Here is a 14,625-nt window from a genome sequence, read left to right on the forward strand (position 1 = left end):
TTTGGCTCCAACCCTTCATTCTTTCTGGAGTCATTTCTCCACTGATCTCCAGTAGCATATTGGGCACCTACTGACCTGGGGAGTTCCTCTTTCAGTATCCTATCATTTTGCCTTTTCATACTGTTCATGGGGTTCTCAAGGCAAGAATACTGAAGTGGTTTGCCATTCCCTTCTCCAGTGGACCACATTCTGTCAGATTTCTTCACCATGACCCGCCCATCTTGAGTTGCCCCATGGGCATGGCTTAGTTTCATTGAGTTAGACAAGCCTGTGGTCCTAGTGTGATTAGATTGACTAGTTTTCTGTGAGTATGGTTTCAGTGTGTCTACCCTCTGATGCCCTCTTGCAACAACTACCGTCTTACTTGGGTTTCTCTTACCTTGGGTGTGGGGTATCTCTTCACAGCTGCTCCAGCAAAACACAGCCACTGCTCCTTACCTTGGACGAGGGGTATCTCCTCACTGTCACCCTTCCTGACCTTCAAAGTCGGATAGCTCCTCTAGGCCTTCCTGCGCCCATGTAGCCACCACTCCTTGGACGTAGCAGATATTCCTATGCCACCATTTTATTTACATCATTTTCTCAAAATCTTCTGATTATGTGTTTTCAGGCCTGTTCTTCAGTAAGACTAGTTGTTCTCCAAGGGCCAGAGCCTGTACGTATTCTGGCAAGGTCTAGTTAATTATGATCCAGATAGGATTATTTAACCACTCAGATAGATACTGAATATACCTTGTGGAATCAGGCTGTTTGCATGAGGATCTCCATGACCTTAGATGATATGTGAATTTGGAAATTTCAGTTGCCTTTGTAGCGGAAAGACCATCAAATACTGATTGTCCATTACTTAGAATATAATATAAATTATATGGACCTGGATTTGGTATAGATTTCATAGAAAGTGAAAGTGAAGTCACTCCATCGTGTCTGACTCTTTGCGACCCCATCGACTGTAACCTACCAGGCTCTGCGGTCCATGGGATTTTCCAGGCAAGAATACTGAAGTGGGCTGCCATTTACTTAGTCCTAATTAATATGTATATTACTAGGGCCTAAGACACAGTAGATCCTTTATAAATATTTGTGACACTGGAGTATTATTTTTGAAGGCTATTAATGTGTTTTACCTTTTAACATTTATCATGTGTGAGATTCCAGTATTTTGCTAGATATACTCATTTCTCCCATTGTTTGCATATGCAATGTGTGTGTGTGTGTCTGTAAAGGGAGCAGATTAGGATTATAACAGGAATGCAAAAGTAACTGAAAAATCTGTCCCTCTTCTTCAGCTAACTTACTTCAGGTACCTGTGGTAAGACAAAGATGACAGCTGAAGAAATGTATGTTTTATAGTCTTTTTTTCTTTTCTCAAAATAAGATCTTGGGGTGAGAAACTTGTTAGAGAGTTTAAGAGAATATCTGAAATTAGAGTTTTAGTTCTCTACTCCATTTGAGACTATGGGAGAGACTTCTTTTCAGTGTTCCCTGGATGTTAAATTGTACCAGCAACCAAATCTGAATCAAGTTGATGGATAACATAGTTAGGCAGAGAGAAGACCTGAGTTTAGTGCCCTAGAGTCTCCTTCAGCTCCAGTGCAATATAGAAGATATTTAGAAGTTCATGCATTCCTCGTAGAAATAATGAGAAAGTAGCTGTCTGGAGAGTCATCATAATATAGGCTGAGAGCTGCAGTGTGGTAACCTGAGAGTAAGGTTATAGTGATTAAAGAAAAATCAATATTTTCTTTCCAATATGAGTATAATGTCTAAATGTATCAGTGCTTACACTTCCTGAAAGGGTTTATAAATTAGTAATTCCCTTTCTTATCTGTGTTACCTTAAGCCAGACTGATAGGTCATTTCCATCATGTCATGGTAGCAAGAGGCTGCCCCTGTGACTCCCTTCTCCAACTAGATTTGACTGAAGCAGGTGAATTTGCGCCTTAGTACTCTGAGCCTCTGCAGCTCTCCATTCTGACTGCTCAGATCTGCTCACATTTTAGCAACCCAACTAAGCCATAGAGGCCCAAGCACAATATTTTTTCTAGTCTTATTGATACATAATGAATACATCACTGTATAAGTTTAAGGCATACTGCATGATGACTTAATTAATATATATTGTGAAATGATTATTGCAATGGCTCAGCTAACATCCATCATTTCAAATAAATATAATAAAGAGAAAATAAAGAAGAAAAACAAAAAAAAAATGTTTTTCCTTGTGTGAGAACACAGGACTTAACTTCTTAAAAACTTTCCTATGTATTACATTAAAAAGTGTCAACTATAATCATTGCATTGTACATTATAGTCTTAGTACTTATTTATATTATAACTGGGATTTCCCTGGTAGCTCATGAAGAATTCGCCTGCAATGCAGGAGATGCAAGCTCAATTTCTGGGTTGGGAAAATCCCCTGAAGAAGGGAATGGGTACCCACTCCAGTGTTCTTACTTGGAGAATTCCATGTACAGAGGAGCTTGGCAAGCTACATTCCACAGGGAAACAAAGAGTTGGACACAACTGAGTATCTAACACACAAACACATCTTAACTGGAAAATTGTACTTTTTGACCACCTTCCTCCAATTCCTCTTTCATCCACCCTCTGCCTTTAGTAACCACATGTCTGATATATTTTTCTATGAGTTTGGCTTTTTTGTCTTCTTAGACTCCACACGTGAGATCATAAAGTAATATTTGTTTTTTCTCTGACTTATTTCACTCAGCATAATGCTTTCTAGGTTTATCCATGTTATTGAAATGGTAGGATTTCCTCATTGTTATGGCAAAATAATGTTCCAATGGGGTAGGTAGACAGACCCCAGTGTCTTTATCCATTCATCCATCAGTGGACACTTAGGTTGTTTCCATATCTTGGCCATTGTAATTAATGCTGCTCTGAACATGAGGATGCAGATATCTTTTCTAGTTAGTGTTTTCATTTCCTTTGAATATAGTCCCAGAAGTGGAGCATCACCACTGGCTATGATAGGTCCTTTGATCTTTTTTTTTTTTTTTTTTTTTCCCTCTGGCTCATATTCCAATTTAACTTGACAGGTTAAACTTTGCTCTGCAGATAAAAGTAACTCTACCTCTGCATTGATTTAGATAAGGTATGAATTTAAAATCCAACAGAACTCTGTGGTGTGTGTATGTGTGTGTGTGTTTTATAGCATCTCTGCTTCCATCTCTACCCTTAGAACTCAAGATGTTTATAGCTCTTTATTTAGAATTAAAGACACTGAATGGCAGGAATAAGAAACAAAACAGGAAAATTTTATTTTCATATTTAAATATTTTAGCTATTGGAACTTTAAATATTAAAAGGCCAATTAAAGGTGCATTTGACATAATTTAAAGCCACACTCTTTATAACCAGAGGAAATAGATTTTATTTAAATTCAGTTTGTCAAAGTGCAAATATCTTCATACATTTATGTTGTTCTAACGAGGTGGATGAAACTGGAGCCTATTATACAGAGGGAAGTAAGCCAGAAAGAAAAACACCAATACAGTATACTAACGCATATATATGGAACTTAGAAAGATGGTAACGATAACCCTGTATGTGAGACAGCAAAAGAGACACAGATGTATAGAACAGTCTTTTGGACTCTGTTGGAGAGGGAGAGGGTGGGATGATTTGGGAGAATGGAATTGAAACATGTATAATATCATATATGAAACGAATCGCCAGTCCAAGTTTGATGCATGATACTGGTTGCTTGGGGCCGGTGCACTGGGATGACCCAGAGGGATGGTATGGGGAGGAAGGAGGGAGGGGGGTTCGGGATGGGGAACACGGGTATACCTGTGGCAGATTCATGTTGATGTATGGCAAAACCAATACAATATTGTAAAGTAATTAACCTCCAATTAAAATAAATAAATTTATATTTTAAAAAACTTAAAAGGTGGTACATTTTATAAGCATCTCTGAATTTTATTTGTTGGTTTCACATACTACAGTACAAAGTTCATTTAAAAGAACATATTGCAGAAATTCTAAAATTGTAATTTACTTGAAAAGTTACTGTCATAAAGAAGGTGTTTTTTTTTTTTTTAACATTTTCTTAAATATTTTTTATAATTGAACATGGAAGTAAGAATTTAAAAGTAAAATACTACCCAGTTAGGTTTTTTGTTGTTTTTTAATTTAAATACTTTTTGAGTACATATATCCTTAACATTCTTTACTGGATAAATACAAAATTAACATAAAAGCATGTACTTGTACTTAAAAGATATAGAATTAACCACGGATGTTGAATATTTTGTTGTTTCCATGTGTTAATATTGCGGAACATCTCAATTTTACTACTGTTTAAAAATTGCTTTGATTTTGAAAACTTGTTTACAATGACAGGTGTTACAAGAGTTTGCAGAAATATTTAAGGCTAATATTAATGTGTATATAAGTGAGGCCCTGACACTCAAAAGCTAAGGTCGAAGTTTGTATCATTATGATAGATAGTCACCACTATATTGTATAGATTGTGTATATGAAATTACAATAATATTTTACTGGTAAGAAATCTAACATGAAAACATGTTAAGGAATTACCAAATCTGTATGTGTGCTTTTAAAGATGGTACTGTAAAAAGAATGTCTGTGAAAATTTTAACATGCTGTGATCAGCATAACAAATCATGTCTGAGCTTTTTTTTTTAACCTATTTTTTACCTCTTGGTAAATGTGAGGTACTATTTAGCTATTTGGGATACTATTTGAATATGAGGATGATGTTTTACTAAAAATCAAATGTTATAATTTAAGCTTTACATCTTTTATATTAGTTATGTTCCAAATGATAGGATGCCTTTTTTTTTTTTTTTTTTTTGGAAATAGACAATATTCTTAACTTATCAGACTCTTAACTTAAAATTACCCATACTTTTATAATCTTTAATACTTTGGTCACTATCAATTTCCCTGAAGCATTTTTAACATTTTAAAATAATAAGGCTAAACCTAGACTACTGGCTTTTCATTTATATTAACTGTAACAACATATACACTAAACACCCATATGTAATTTATGTTCAAAAACTTACTTTGGCTTCACAAATGAGAGTATTTATAACCATACATTAAAATGTATGGTTATAAGAATTTTCATGTTGATTACTAATCGAAGGAAAGGACATGTTTCTTCTTCCTCTTCTCTTCCTACTTCATTTCTTGAAATTATGCGGTTTCCTCCCCTTTGATAAAGATAGTTTATGGTAGCTTCAGCACCACAACACATGTACCAGCTCTTCCAATGTTAACAGGAACTTCCTAATGCAGAAAACAAAAATAAAGAAAGAAATGCTGTTTGAATGAACTTTGTCTTTGGCATAATATATTGGAGCTGAAAAAAATCCTCAGCTATTCTGGCCCAGCCTTCATCTTGTATAAAGATAATGGAAAATGCAGCACAGCATAGTCTTTAAGATGCAGTAGATCTGAGTTTGAAGGACAGCTGATCTTGGTTAAGTTTCACCACTTTTGTAATTTCTCACTTAAAAAATTGAAACTAATAATACTTATCCTTCAATGTTTTTGTTAGGGGTAAGCAAGAAAATGAATGAAAATAATTAGGGATATAGTAGTTATAATCTGTTTATCTAGTTGTTCTCTTTCACCCTTTGCAAGGTCACACAATGAAACAGTGAAATACCCGGAATAGAATCTACATCTCTTAACTACTTGTCTATAATTTTCCAAAAAATAATTTACACAAGGTTAGAAAAACTTTTTTTTATCATATTTGACCAATATCCTTGTTTGCTAAATATTTATTTCCATTACTAAGCTGGTCTTAATCATTGTAAATTTAAGAGCTAACTATATGGCAGAACTTGAGTATTTCTGAGGGTCATAATGAATCATATTGTTGGAGTAAAGAGATAGAAACCCATGTTCTTTCTGTGCCACTTCTTATATTAATATTTTCCTTAGAATTTCTTCTGTTGATACCCAGAACTCTTTATAGGGTTTAATTCCAGTCTTTTACCATGCACCAAATCCCTGAATAACTAATTAGTACTTAAGAGTGTTGCAATTTGTAGAATCTCTATAAGGAGGAGACTGAAAGATTTTTCTTCTGGGCACCAGTCAATAAGAAGGGATAGACACTTGTAGATAAAGATATTATTCCTTGCTTCTCAAGTCAAAATACATACATAAAAAGTTGGTTAGAGAGTAAAACTCTTGAATTATTGAATCTGATTCACTTTTCTATAAAAGGAATGAGTCCATGAAGCTTAGAAAATGTCTTGTCCTCACTTTATATAAATACTGATGGATTCTACTAATGATCAAACAGCTCAATTAATAATTCTATATAGCTAAATAAAGCACATGCAATAAATTTCACTAAAGTAATTTGATTCAGCCCTAGAGTGGAAGAGAATGGGATGAATTCCAAATATATATTTTAATTTTTGAGTTAAAACCTGAAATATATCAATTTGGATACTTAAATTAAGAGTACCTCTCTCCATTCATCTTTCTGTGCATCATACGATTCAACAGTGTTCAAATAAGTATGTCCATCATATCCTCCAACCACATAGAGTCTGTCTCCAAGGGGACATACAGCAACAGCATCTCGAGGAACACTCAGAGGTGCTACAGTTGACCATGAATCATTTTTTGGATCATACCTTAAGAAGTTCAGGCAGACAATTGAAAAGAAAGTTATACAGTGTTAAAATTAAAAGTAATATAAATTAATAAAATATATACTTATCTAATAAAAAGAAATTTAAAAATACCTTATAAATAGCAAATGTAATCAGAGTAATAAATATTAAGGCTATGACAGAATTCTCTTTAGCCACCAGAGGACACTCAAAGCATAGTGAAAGTGAATTTCCTTTAAAAAATGCCATGCATTTCTTTGATCAGTTCTGATTTTCTGAGGAAACTTCACACATTGGCATCTTAACGTTATGTGAAAAATGCCCTCTTTGCTATTTAGTATGATGGTTGGAACGCATTTTTCTCTTATTCTTTATCAAAGTTATACATGTGATGCCTGATCTTGTTTATGAGAGCTCACATTTTAAGTAAATCAGAATATAATTGCCTTTTTGTTAAATAAACTATGGTTACCATGGTTTTAATACTCTTTGTGGTTACAGTGACCACAGTCTTATTATTTTTCTTATTCTTATTCTTTCTTCCATGAAAGTTCTATTCATTTTCACAGAACCCTGGTATTTTTATTTACATTTTAATTTGAAGCTGATTCCTCATCTCCAAATATATTTTGTAAGCAAAATGACAGAGCACTCAGTAATCAGTATTAATTAAAATCTTCTCCAGGAATTATTTACTAAAATTTGAACCAAATACATAATAATAAAATCTAAAAGAAGAGAACAGAACTTCCCTCATGGTCCCAGTGGTTAAGAATCCACCTGCCAGTGTAGGGGACACAGGTTTGATCTCCAAGTCTGGGAAGATTTCACATGCCATGGGGCAATCAAGCTCATGGTACACAACTACGGAGCTTGAGCTCTAGGGCCCAGGAGCCACAACTACTGAAATTCACATGCTGCAACTACTGAAGCCCTCGAGCCTGGAGCCTGTGCTTCCAGACAAGAGAGACTACTGCAACGAGAAGCCAGCGCACCACAATGAAGAGCAGCTCCCAATCTCCACAACTAGCTCGTGTTCAACAAAGAAGACCCAATACAGCCAAAATATTATAAACAAATTAAACTAAATTTTAAAAAAGGTTCTCTATTATAGAAAAATGTTTTAAATAGTTTTAAAAAACAGTGAACAAAAAAACTTATACAGATATATGTGTAAATTCTCTCTGATCTTATACTGTCCTATTTGTAAATTCCAATGAAAACATTTATTTTACAAAAGATATTTTCATTTATTACCACCTGTTAATTTCCTTATATTTGTATTACTCATCTGATTTCTGTTTTTCTTTGTTTAATCATAATCTAAATTATAAACCCCAGCTTTCACTTGAACTTGGTCTTCACTTCCAGTAATATTTTCAATAATATCTGAAATCAACAATAATTAAGATATCCTTAATATCCATCACATATTGTTGAATGTCATGAAGGATTTCACCTTAAATTTTGATGTTATACTGAAACCCACAACCAGAAGATCCACAGCTATGTGTTTTAGCTAAATTGAATCTTCAACACAACTGCTATTATTAATTGATGCTGCATTCAGCTAACAGAGTACACTCATACAAGTACACACACGTATGACTGGTGAACCAGGGCTCACAGGATTCTTTTATAGATTGGCATCCAGAGCCCAAGATTTTTTCTGCATATACATGATAATAAGTGTTCAAAAATTTGGTTAATGTTAATAATATCTGGACACTGCTTGATTAACAAGAGAGGTTTGGAGAATGTAGAATTTTTTGAAGAAAGAAAATTGCCACCTTGGTTATTATCTGTAAGGACACACAGGAGCAGTTATTAAAAAAAAAAAAAAAAGTTAACTGCTACATCACCTTCAAATTAAACAGCACCTGTTTCTCCCGTTCTGTTTCTCTTTTGCTTTTTGGTTTCTCCTTACTTTGGTTATAAGTATATAATTATTCCTCCACTTGGTGTAATTACAGATAATTTGCTTGACTTCTTTGCCACAATTTTCTCATCAACGTTATAGAAATAGTAATCCCTGACCCAGCCATCATAAGTTTATGTGATGGTTTTAGAAAACTTTAAATGATTATCTTAATTAACTGGATGAGACTCCTATGGTAAGCTCTTGATGTTTGAGTAGAAAAAGAGTTTCAGGAATGTTGTCTAGGACATGGAAATGAGAATTATCTAATTCTATAGAGTGTGCATCTTTGACTTTCTACTGACAAGACTATTTTACAACTCTATAAGTGTAGAAATTAAGTTGTAGAAAACTGAATTTTCTTGTGATTCCTATACATAACAATAAAATAAATTTTGCTTGATAGAGATAGAATTAATTTCTAACCCCAAATGATGACCTTTCCAAGTATTGTTTTATTCTCTATAAGATACTAACTACTCTTGCATCTATGAACAATTTTTACAGCATTTTCAGCATTTTCCTAACTGTTTTTATGTATTTTCTTCAAAGGTTTTTTGAAATAATTTTAATACCTTATGAGTTACCACATTAATTAATGAATTACACAAAACATTTGACATGTTACTCATATTTGTATCAAAGGCATAACTTTTCAAAAATTATACTTTAGCACTAATTATTTATTCAATATCTGTACAAAGAAAATGTCAATAAGGGGATAATGCTAATAATAATAATACTAATTATAAAATAATACAAACAAAATAACACCAGCAACTAGCTACCATTAAGTACTTAATATGTTCCAGGCAACACACTTATTATTCTATACCCTATGAAGTTGATTATTCCCACTTTTCATATGAGCAAACTGTTTAGAGGTGTAAAGTAACTGGGTCAAAGTCCCATAACTTGCAAATAACAGATCTGGGATTTGCACCCAGATTTTTCTGACTCCAAATCTAGTGCTTTTAACTAGTATACTATACAATTTTTGATATGCATGAAGTGCTTTTTTCCCATTAAAAATTAAATTAAAAGTGGTATATTTGGAAATATAATTATATCAATAAATAAAAATTAGTTATTAGGATATGTTGGTAACTATTTAATTTTGTAGCCTGAATTATGAACTGTATAATCAGCTTCATCCCATGAGTTTATATTTTCCTAGTTGTATGTGTAAATGCCTATTGAAATTGGTTTAGACACCTCATATTATTGTAAGGCTAATTTCATGGTGAACACTCTACAGTGCTAAAATGCAGACAAATTACTCTCTTTTTCAGGTCTCAACATAGAATTACACAATCACAGGCATTCTAAGTAAAGCCAGGAAAATGCTGGCATAATAATGAAAGAGAGGAAGGTGATTTAATTAAACTTTTTTATGTATTCTAAATTTTTTTTCTTATGAAATGTATGCTTTATAGACTAAAGCTAATTTCATAATCCTATACATTTAAATATAAGAAACCAAGTAAGTGCAACACAAGCTAAACCACTAAGTGAAAACAAAAAGCCTCCAATATTGAAATAGACAAAAACATAAGACTTTAGTATTCCAGAAAGAAAATCTCTTACTAATTTGAATTTATTAAGAGAAAATGGCTATTATAAGAGCTGGGAGTATTACTTGTACTTGTATATAATTGTATAATCATACAATTATATATGATTTAACTTTCATTTCAGATGAAATTTTTGTGAAGTCAGGTTTGATTTTCGTAGTGACAAACCTTCATTACTTTTTATTTACTAGATATAATTTTGCATAGTATTGCTTATTTTGTATAAAACCCTTCTATACAACTTTTCATACTATTGTAAAGAACAATATGAATGTATTATATCAGTATCACTCTTTGACCTCTCCTTGTGAATTTACTACTCCAATATAACTTAAGTATTAATGGAATTTGAGAAAGAATAATTACTTTTACATGGGTTTCTTTGTACATTTGATTAAACCAAGTTTTCCCAAATATAATAATTACTGACACTGTCTATCATATAGGAGGTGACATAGTCTTTCATATTATCAACTGTCATGTAAAGAAGAAGCTATGTTTATTCTTAGATACAGAAAAATACATAGTTTTATAACTTTAAGGATAAAATTCAATGCCTAGATACTCTTCCTTAAAATGAAAGCTACACTGAAGTAAACTTACCTTTACTAAAATTTTTATTTCTTTAAAATTTATTTGTTTTTAATTGAAGGAAAATTGCTTTACAATACTGACTTGACTTCTGTCATACATCAAAATGAATCAGCCACATGTCCCCTCCATCTTGAAATTCCCTCCGACCTCCCACCCCATCCCAATCTTCTAAGTTGTCACAAAGCACCAGGCTGAGCTCCTCCTGTGTTGTATAGCAACTTCCTATTATCTATCTATTTTACACACGGTAATCTCAAAAACGAAGAATGATCTCTGTTCCAAGGCAAACCATTCAGTATCACAGTAATCCAAGTCTATGCCCCAACCAGTAACACTGAAGATGCTGAAGTTGAATGGTTCTATGAAGACCCGCAAGACCTTTGAGAACTAACACCCAAAAAAGATGTCCTTTTCATTATAGGGTGCTGCTGCTGCTGCTGCTAAGTCACTTCAGTCGTGTCCAACTCTGTGCGACCCCATAGACGGCAGCCCACCGGGCTCCCCCGTCCCTGGGATTCTCCAGGCAAGAACACTGGAGTGGGTTGCCATTTCCTTCTCCAATGCATGAAAGTGAAAAGTGAAAGTGAAGTCGCTCGGTCGTGTCCGACTCCCAGCAATCCCATGGACTACAGCCTATCAGGCTCCTACACCCATGGGATTTGCCAGGCAAGAGTACTGGAGTGAGGTGCCATCACCTTCTCCCATTATAGGGTATTGGGACGCAAAAGTAGGAAGTCAAGAAACACATAGAAAAACAGGCAAATTTGGCCTTGGAGAACAGAATGAAGCAGGACAAAGACTAATAGAGTTTTGCCAAGAGAACACACTCGTTATAGCAAAGATCTTCTTCCAACAACACAAGAGAAGACTCTACACATGGACATCACCAGAAGGCCAACACCAAAATCAGATTGATCATATTCTTTGCAGCCAAAGATGGAGAGGCTCTATACAGGCAGCAAAAACAAGACTGGGAGTGGACTGTGGCTCAGATGATGAACTCCTTATTTCCACATTCAGAATTAAATTGAAGAAAGTGGAGAAAACCAATAAGCCATTCAGGTATGACCTAAATCAAATCCCTTATACAGTGTATACAGATTATACAGTGGAAATGAGAAATAGATTTAAGAGACTAGATCTGATAGACAAAGTGCCTGATGAACTATGGACAGAAGTTCGTGACATTGTACAGGAGACAGGGGTCAAGACCATCCCCAAGGAAAAGAAATGCAAAAAAGCAAAATGGCTCTCTGAAGGAGGCCTTACAAATAGCTGTGAAAAGAAGCCAAAAGCAAAGAAGAAAAGGAAAGATATAATCATTTGAATGCAGAGTTGCAAAAAATAGCAAGGAGAGATAAGAAAGGCTTCCTCAGTGATCAGTGTAAAGAAATAGGGGAAAGCAATAGAATGGGAAAGACTAGAGATCTCTTCAAAAAAATTAGAGAGACCAAGGGAACTTTTCATGCAAAGATGGGCTCAATAAAGGACAGAAATGGTATGGGCCTGATAGAAGCATAAGATATTAAGAAGAGGTGGCAAAAATACATAGAAGAACGGTACAAAAAAGATATTCAAGACCCAGTTAACCACGATGGTGATATCCCTGATGTAGAGTCAAACATCCTGGAATGTGAAGTCAACTAGGCCTTAGGAAGCACCACTATGAACAAAGCTAGTGGAGGTGATGGAACTCCAGTTGAGCTAATTCAAATCCTGAAAGATGATGCTGTGAAAGTGCTGCACTCAATATGTCAGCAAATTTGGAAAACTCAGCAGTGGCCACAGGACTGGAAAAGGTCAGTTTTCATTCCAATCCCTAAGAAAGGAAATGCCAAGGAATGTTCACACTCCCGCACAATTGTACTCATCTCACATGCTAATAAAGTAATCCTCAAAATTCTCCAAGCCAGGCTTCAATAATACATGAACTGTGCATTTGCAGATGTTCAAGCTTGTTTTATTTATTTTTTTTTCAAGCTTGTTTTAGAAAAGGCTGAGGAATCAGACATCAAATTTCCAACATCTGCTGGATCATTAAAACAGCAAGAGAGTTCCAGAAAAACATTTATTTCTGCTTTATTGACTATGCCAAATCCTTTGACTGTGTGGATCACAATAAACTGTAGAAAATTCTGAAAGAGATGGGAATACCAGACCACCTGACCTGCTTCTTGAAAAACCTGTATTCATGTCAGGAAGCAACAGTTAGAACTGGACATGGAACAACAGACTGGTTCCAAACAGGAAAAGGAGTACGTCAAGGCTGTATATTGTCACCAAGCTTATTTAACTTATATGCAAGATACATTATTAGAAATGCTGGGCTGGATAAAGCACAAGCTGGAATCAAGATTGCATGGAGAAATATCAATAAGCTCAGATATGCAGATGACACCACCCTTATGGCCGAAAGTGAACAGAACTAAAGCACCTCTTGATGTAAGTGAAAGAGGAGAGTGAAAAATTTGGCTTAAAGCACAACATTCAGAAGGCTAAGATCACGGCAACTTGTCCCAGCACTTCATGACAAATAGATAGGAAACAGTGGAAACAGTGGCTTGCTTACTTAATTTATTTATTTATTTTTGGCTCCAAAATCACTGCAGATGGTGATTGCAGCCATGAAATTAAAAGATGCTTACTTCTTGCAAGGAAAGTTATGACCAACCTAGATAGCATATTCAAAAGCAGAGACATTACTTTGCCAACAAAGGTGTGTTTAGTCAAGGCTATGGTTTTTCAAGTAGTCATGTATGGATGTGACTGTTGGAGTCTAAAGAAAGCTTAGCGCCGAAGAACTGATGCTTTTGAACAGTGGTGTTGGAGAAAACCTTTGAGAGTCCCTTGGACTGCAAGGATATCCAACCAGTCAGGAGATCAGTTCTGGGTGTACATTGGAAGGACTGATGTTGAAGATGAAACTCCAATATTTTGGCTACCTGATGCGAAGAACTGACTCATTTGAAAAGACCCTGATGCTGGGAAAGACTGAGGGTAGGAGAAGGGGACGACAGAGGATGAGATGGTTGGATGACATCACTAACTCAATGGGCATGAGTTTGAGTAGGTTCCAGGAGTTGATGATGGTCAGGGAGGCCTGGCGTGCTGCAGTTCATGGAGTCGCAAAGAGTCAGACACTTCTGAGTGACTGAACTGAACTGAGTATATATATTTCAGTGCTATTCTCTCAATTCAACCCACCCTCTCCTTATACCACTGTGTCCATAAGGCTGTTCTCTACCTGAGTTTCTATTCCTGCCTTGCAAATAGTTTCATCGTAACATTTTTCTAGATTATATATATATATATATATATATATATGTATATACAATACTTGTTTTTTTATTTCTAACTTACTTCACTCGTATAACAACTCTAGGTTCACATATCTGACTAGAATTTACTCAAATTCATCCCTTTTTATGTTTGGGTAATATGCCATTGTATATATGTACCACGTCTTTATTTATTCATCTGTTGATGGGCATATAGGTTTCTTCCATGTCCTGGCTATCGTAAATAGTGCTACAATGAATAGTGGGGGTGCATGTGTCTTTTCAATTATGGTTTCCTCAGGGTATATGCCCAATAGTGGGATTCTCTGGGTCATATGGTAGTTTTAGTCCTATTTTTTAAGAGAAATATCCATACATTTCTCCATAGAGGCAGTATCAATTTGCATTCCCCAAAATAGTGCAAGTGGATTCCCTTTTCTCCACATTCTCTCCATAATTTATTGTTGGTAGATTTCTGCTGATGGCCATTCTGACCAGTGTGAAATGAAACATCATAGTTCTGTTTTGCATTTCTCTAATAATAAACAATTTTGAGCACTTTTTTCATATATTTGTTATCCATTTGAAGGTCTTCTTTGGAGAAATACCTGTTTAGGTTTTCTGCC

General features: G+C 34.8%; 1 protein-coding gene across 1 annotated transcript in view; it reads right to left on the reverse strand.

The window, feature by feature from the left end:
• Positions 1-3,799: 3,799 nt before the first annotated feature.
• KLHL4 (kelch like family member 4) overlaps positions 3,800-14,625 on the reverse strand; it is a 125,578-nt gene continuing 114,752 nt past the window's right edge. Inside the window, exons 10-11 of the mRNA XM_025276270.3 lie at positions 6,485-6,656; positions 3,800-5,286 (exon numbers count right to left, since the gene is read on the reverse strand). Coding sequence (XP_025132055.3) covers positions 5,227-5,286; positions 6,485-6,656 — 232 coding nt within the window. The 3' untranslated portion in view covers positions 3,800-5,226. The remainder of the gene's footprint in view (positions 5,287-6,484; positions 6,657-14,625) is intronic.

Source organism: Bubalus bubalis, chromosome X (genome assembly GCF_019923935.1).
Source record: "Bubalus bubalis isolate 160015118507 breed Murrah chromosome X, NDDB_SH_1, whole genome shotgun sequence".
Taxonomy (NCBI): domain Eukaryota; kingdom Metazoa; phylum Chordata; class Mammalia; order Artiodactyla; family Bovidae; genus Bubalus; species Bubalus bubalis.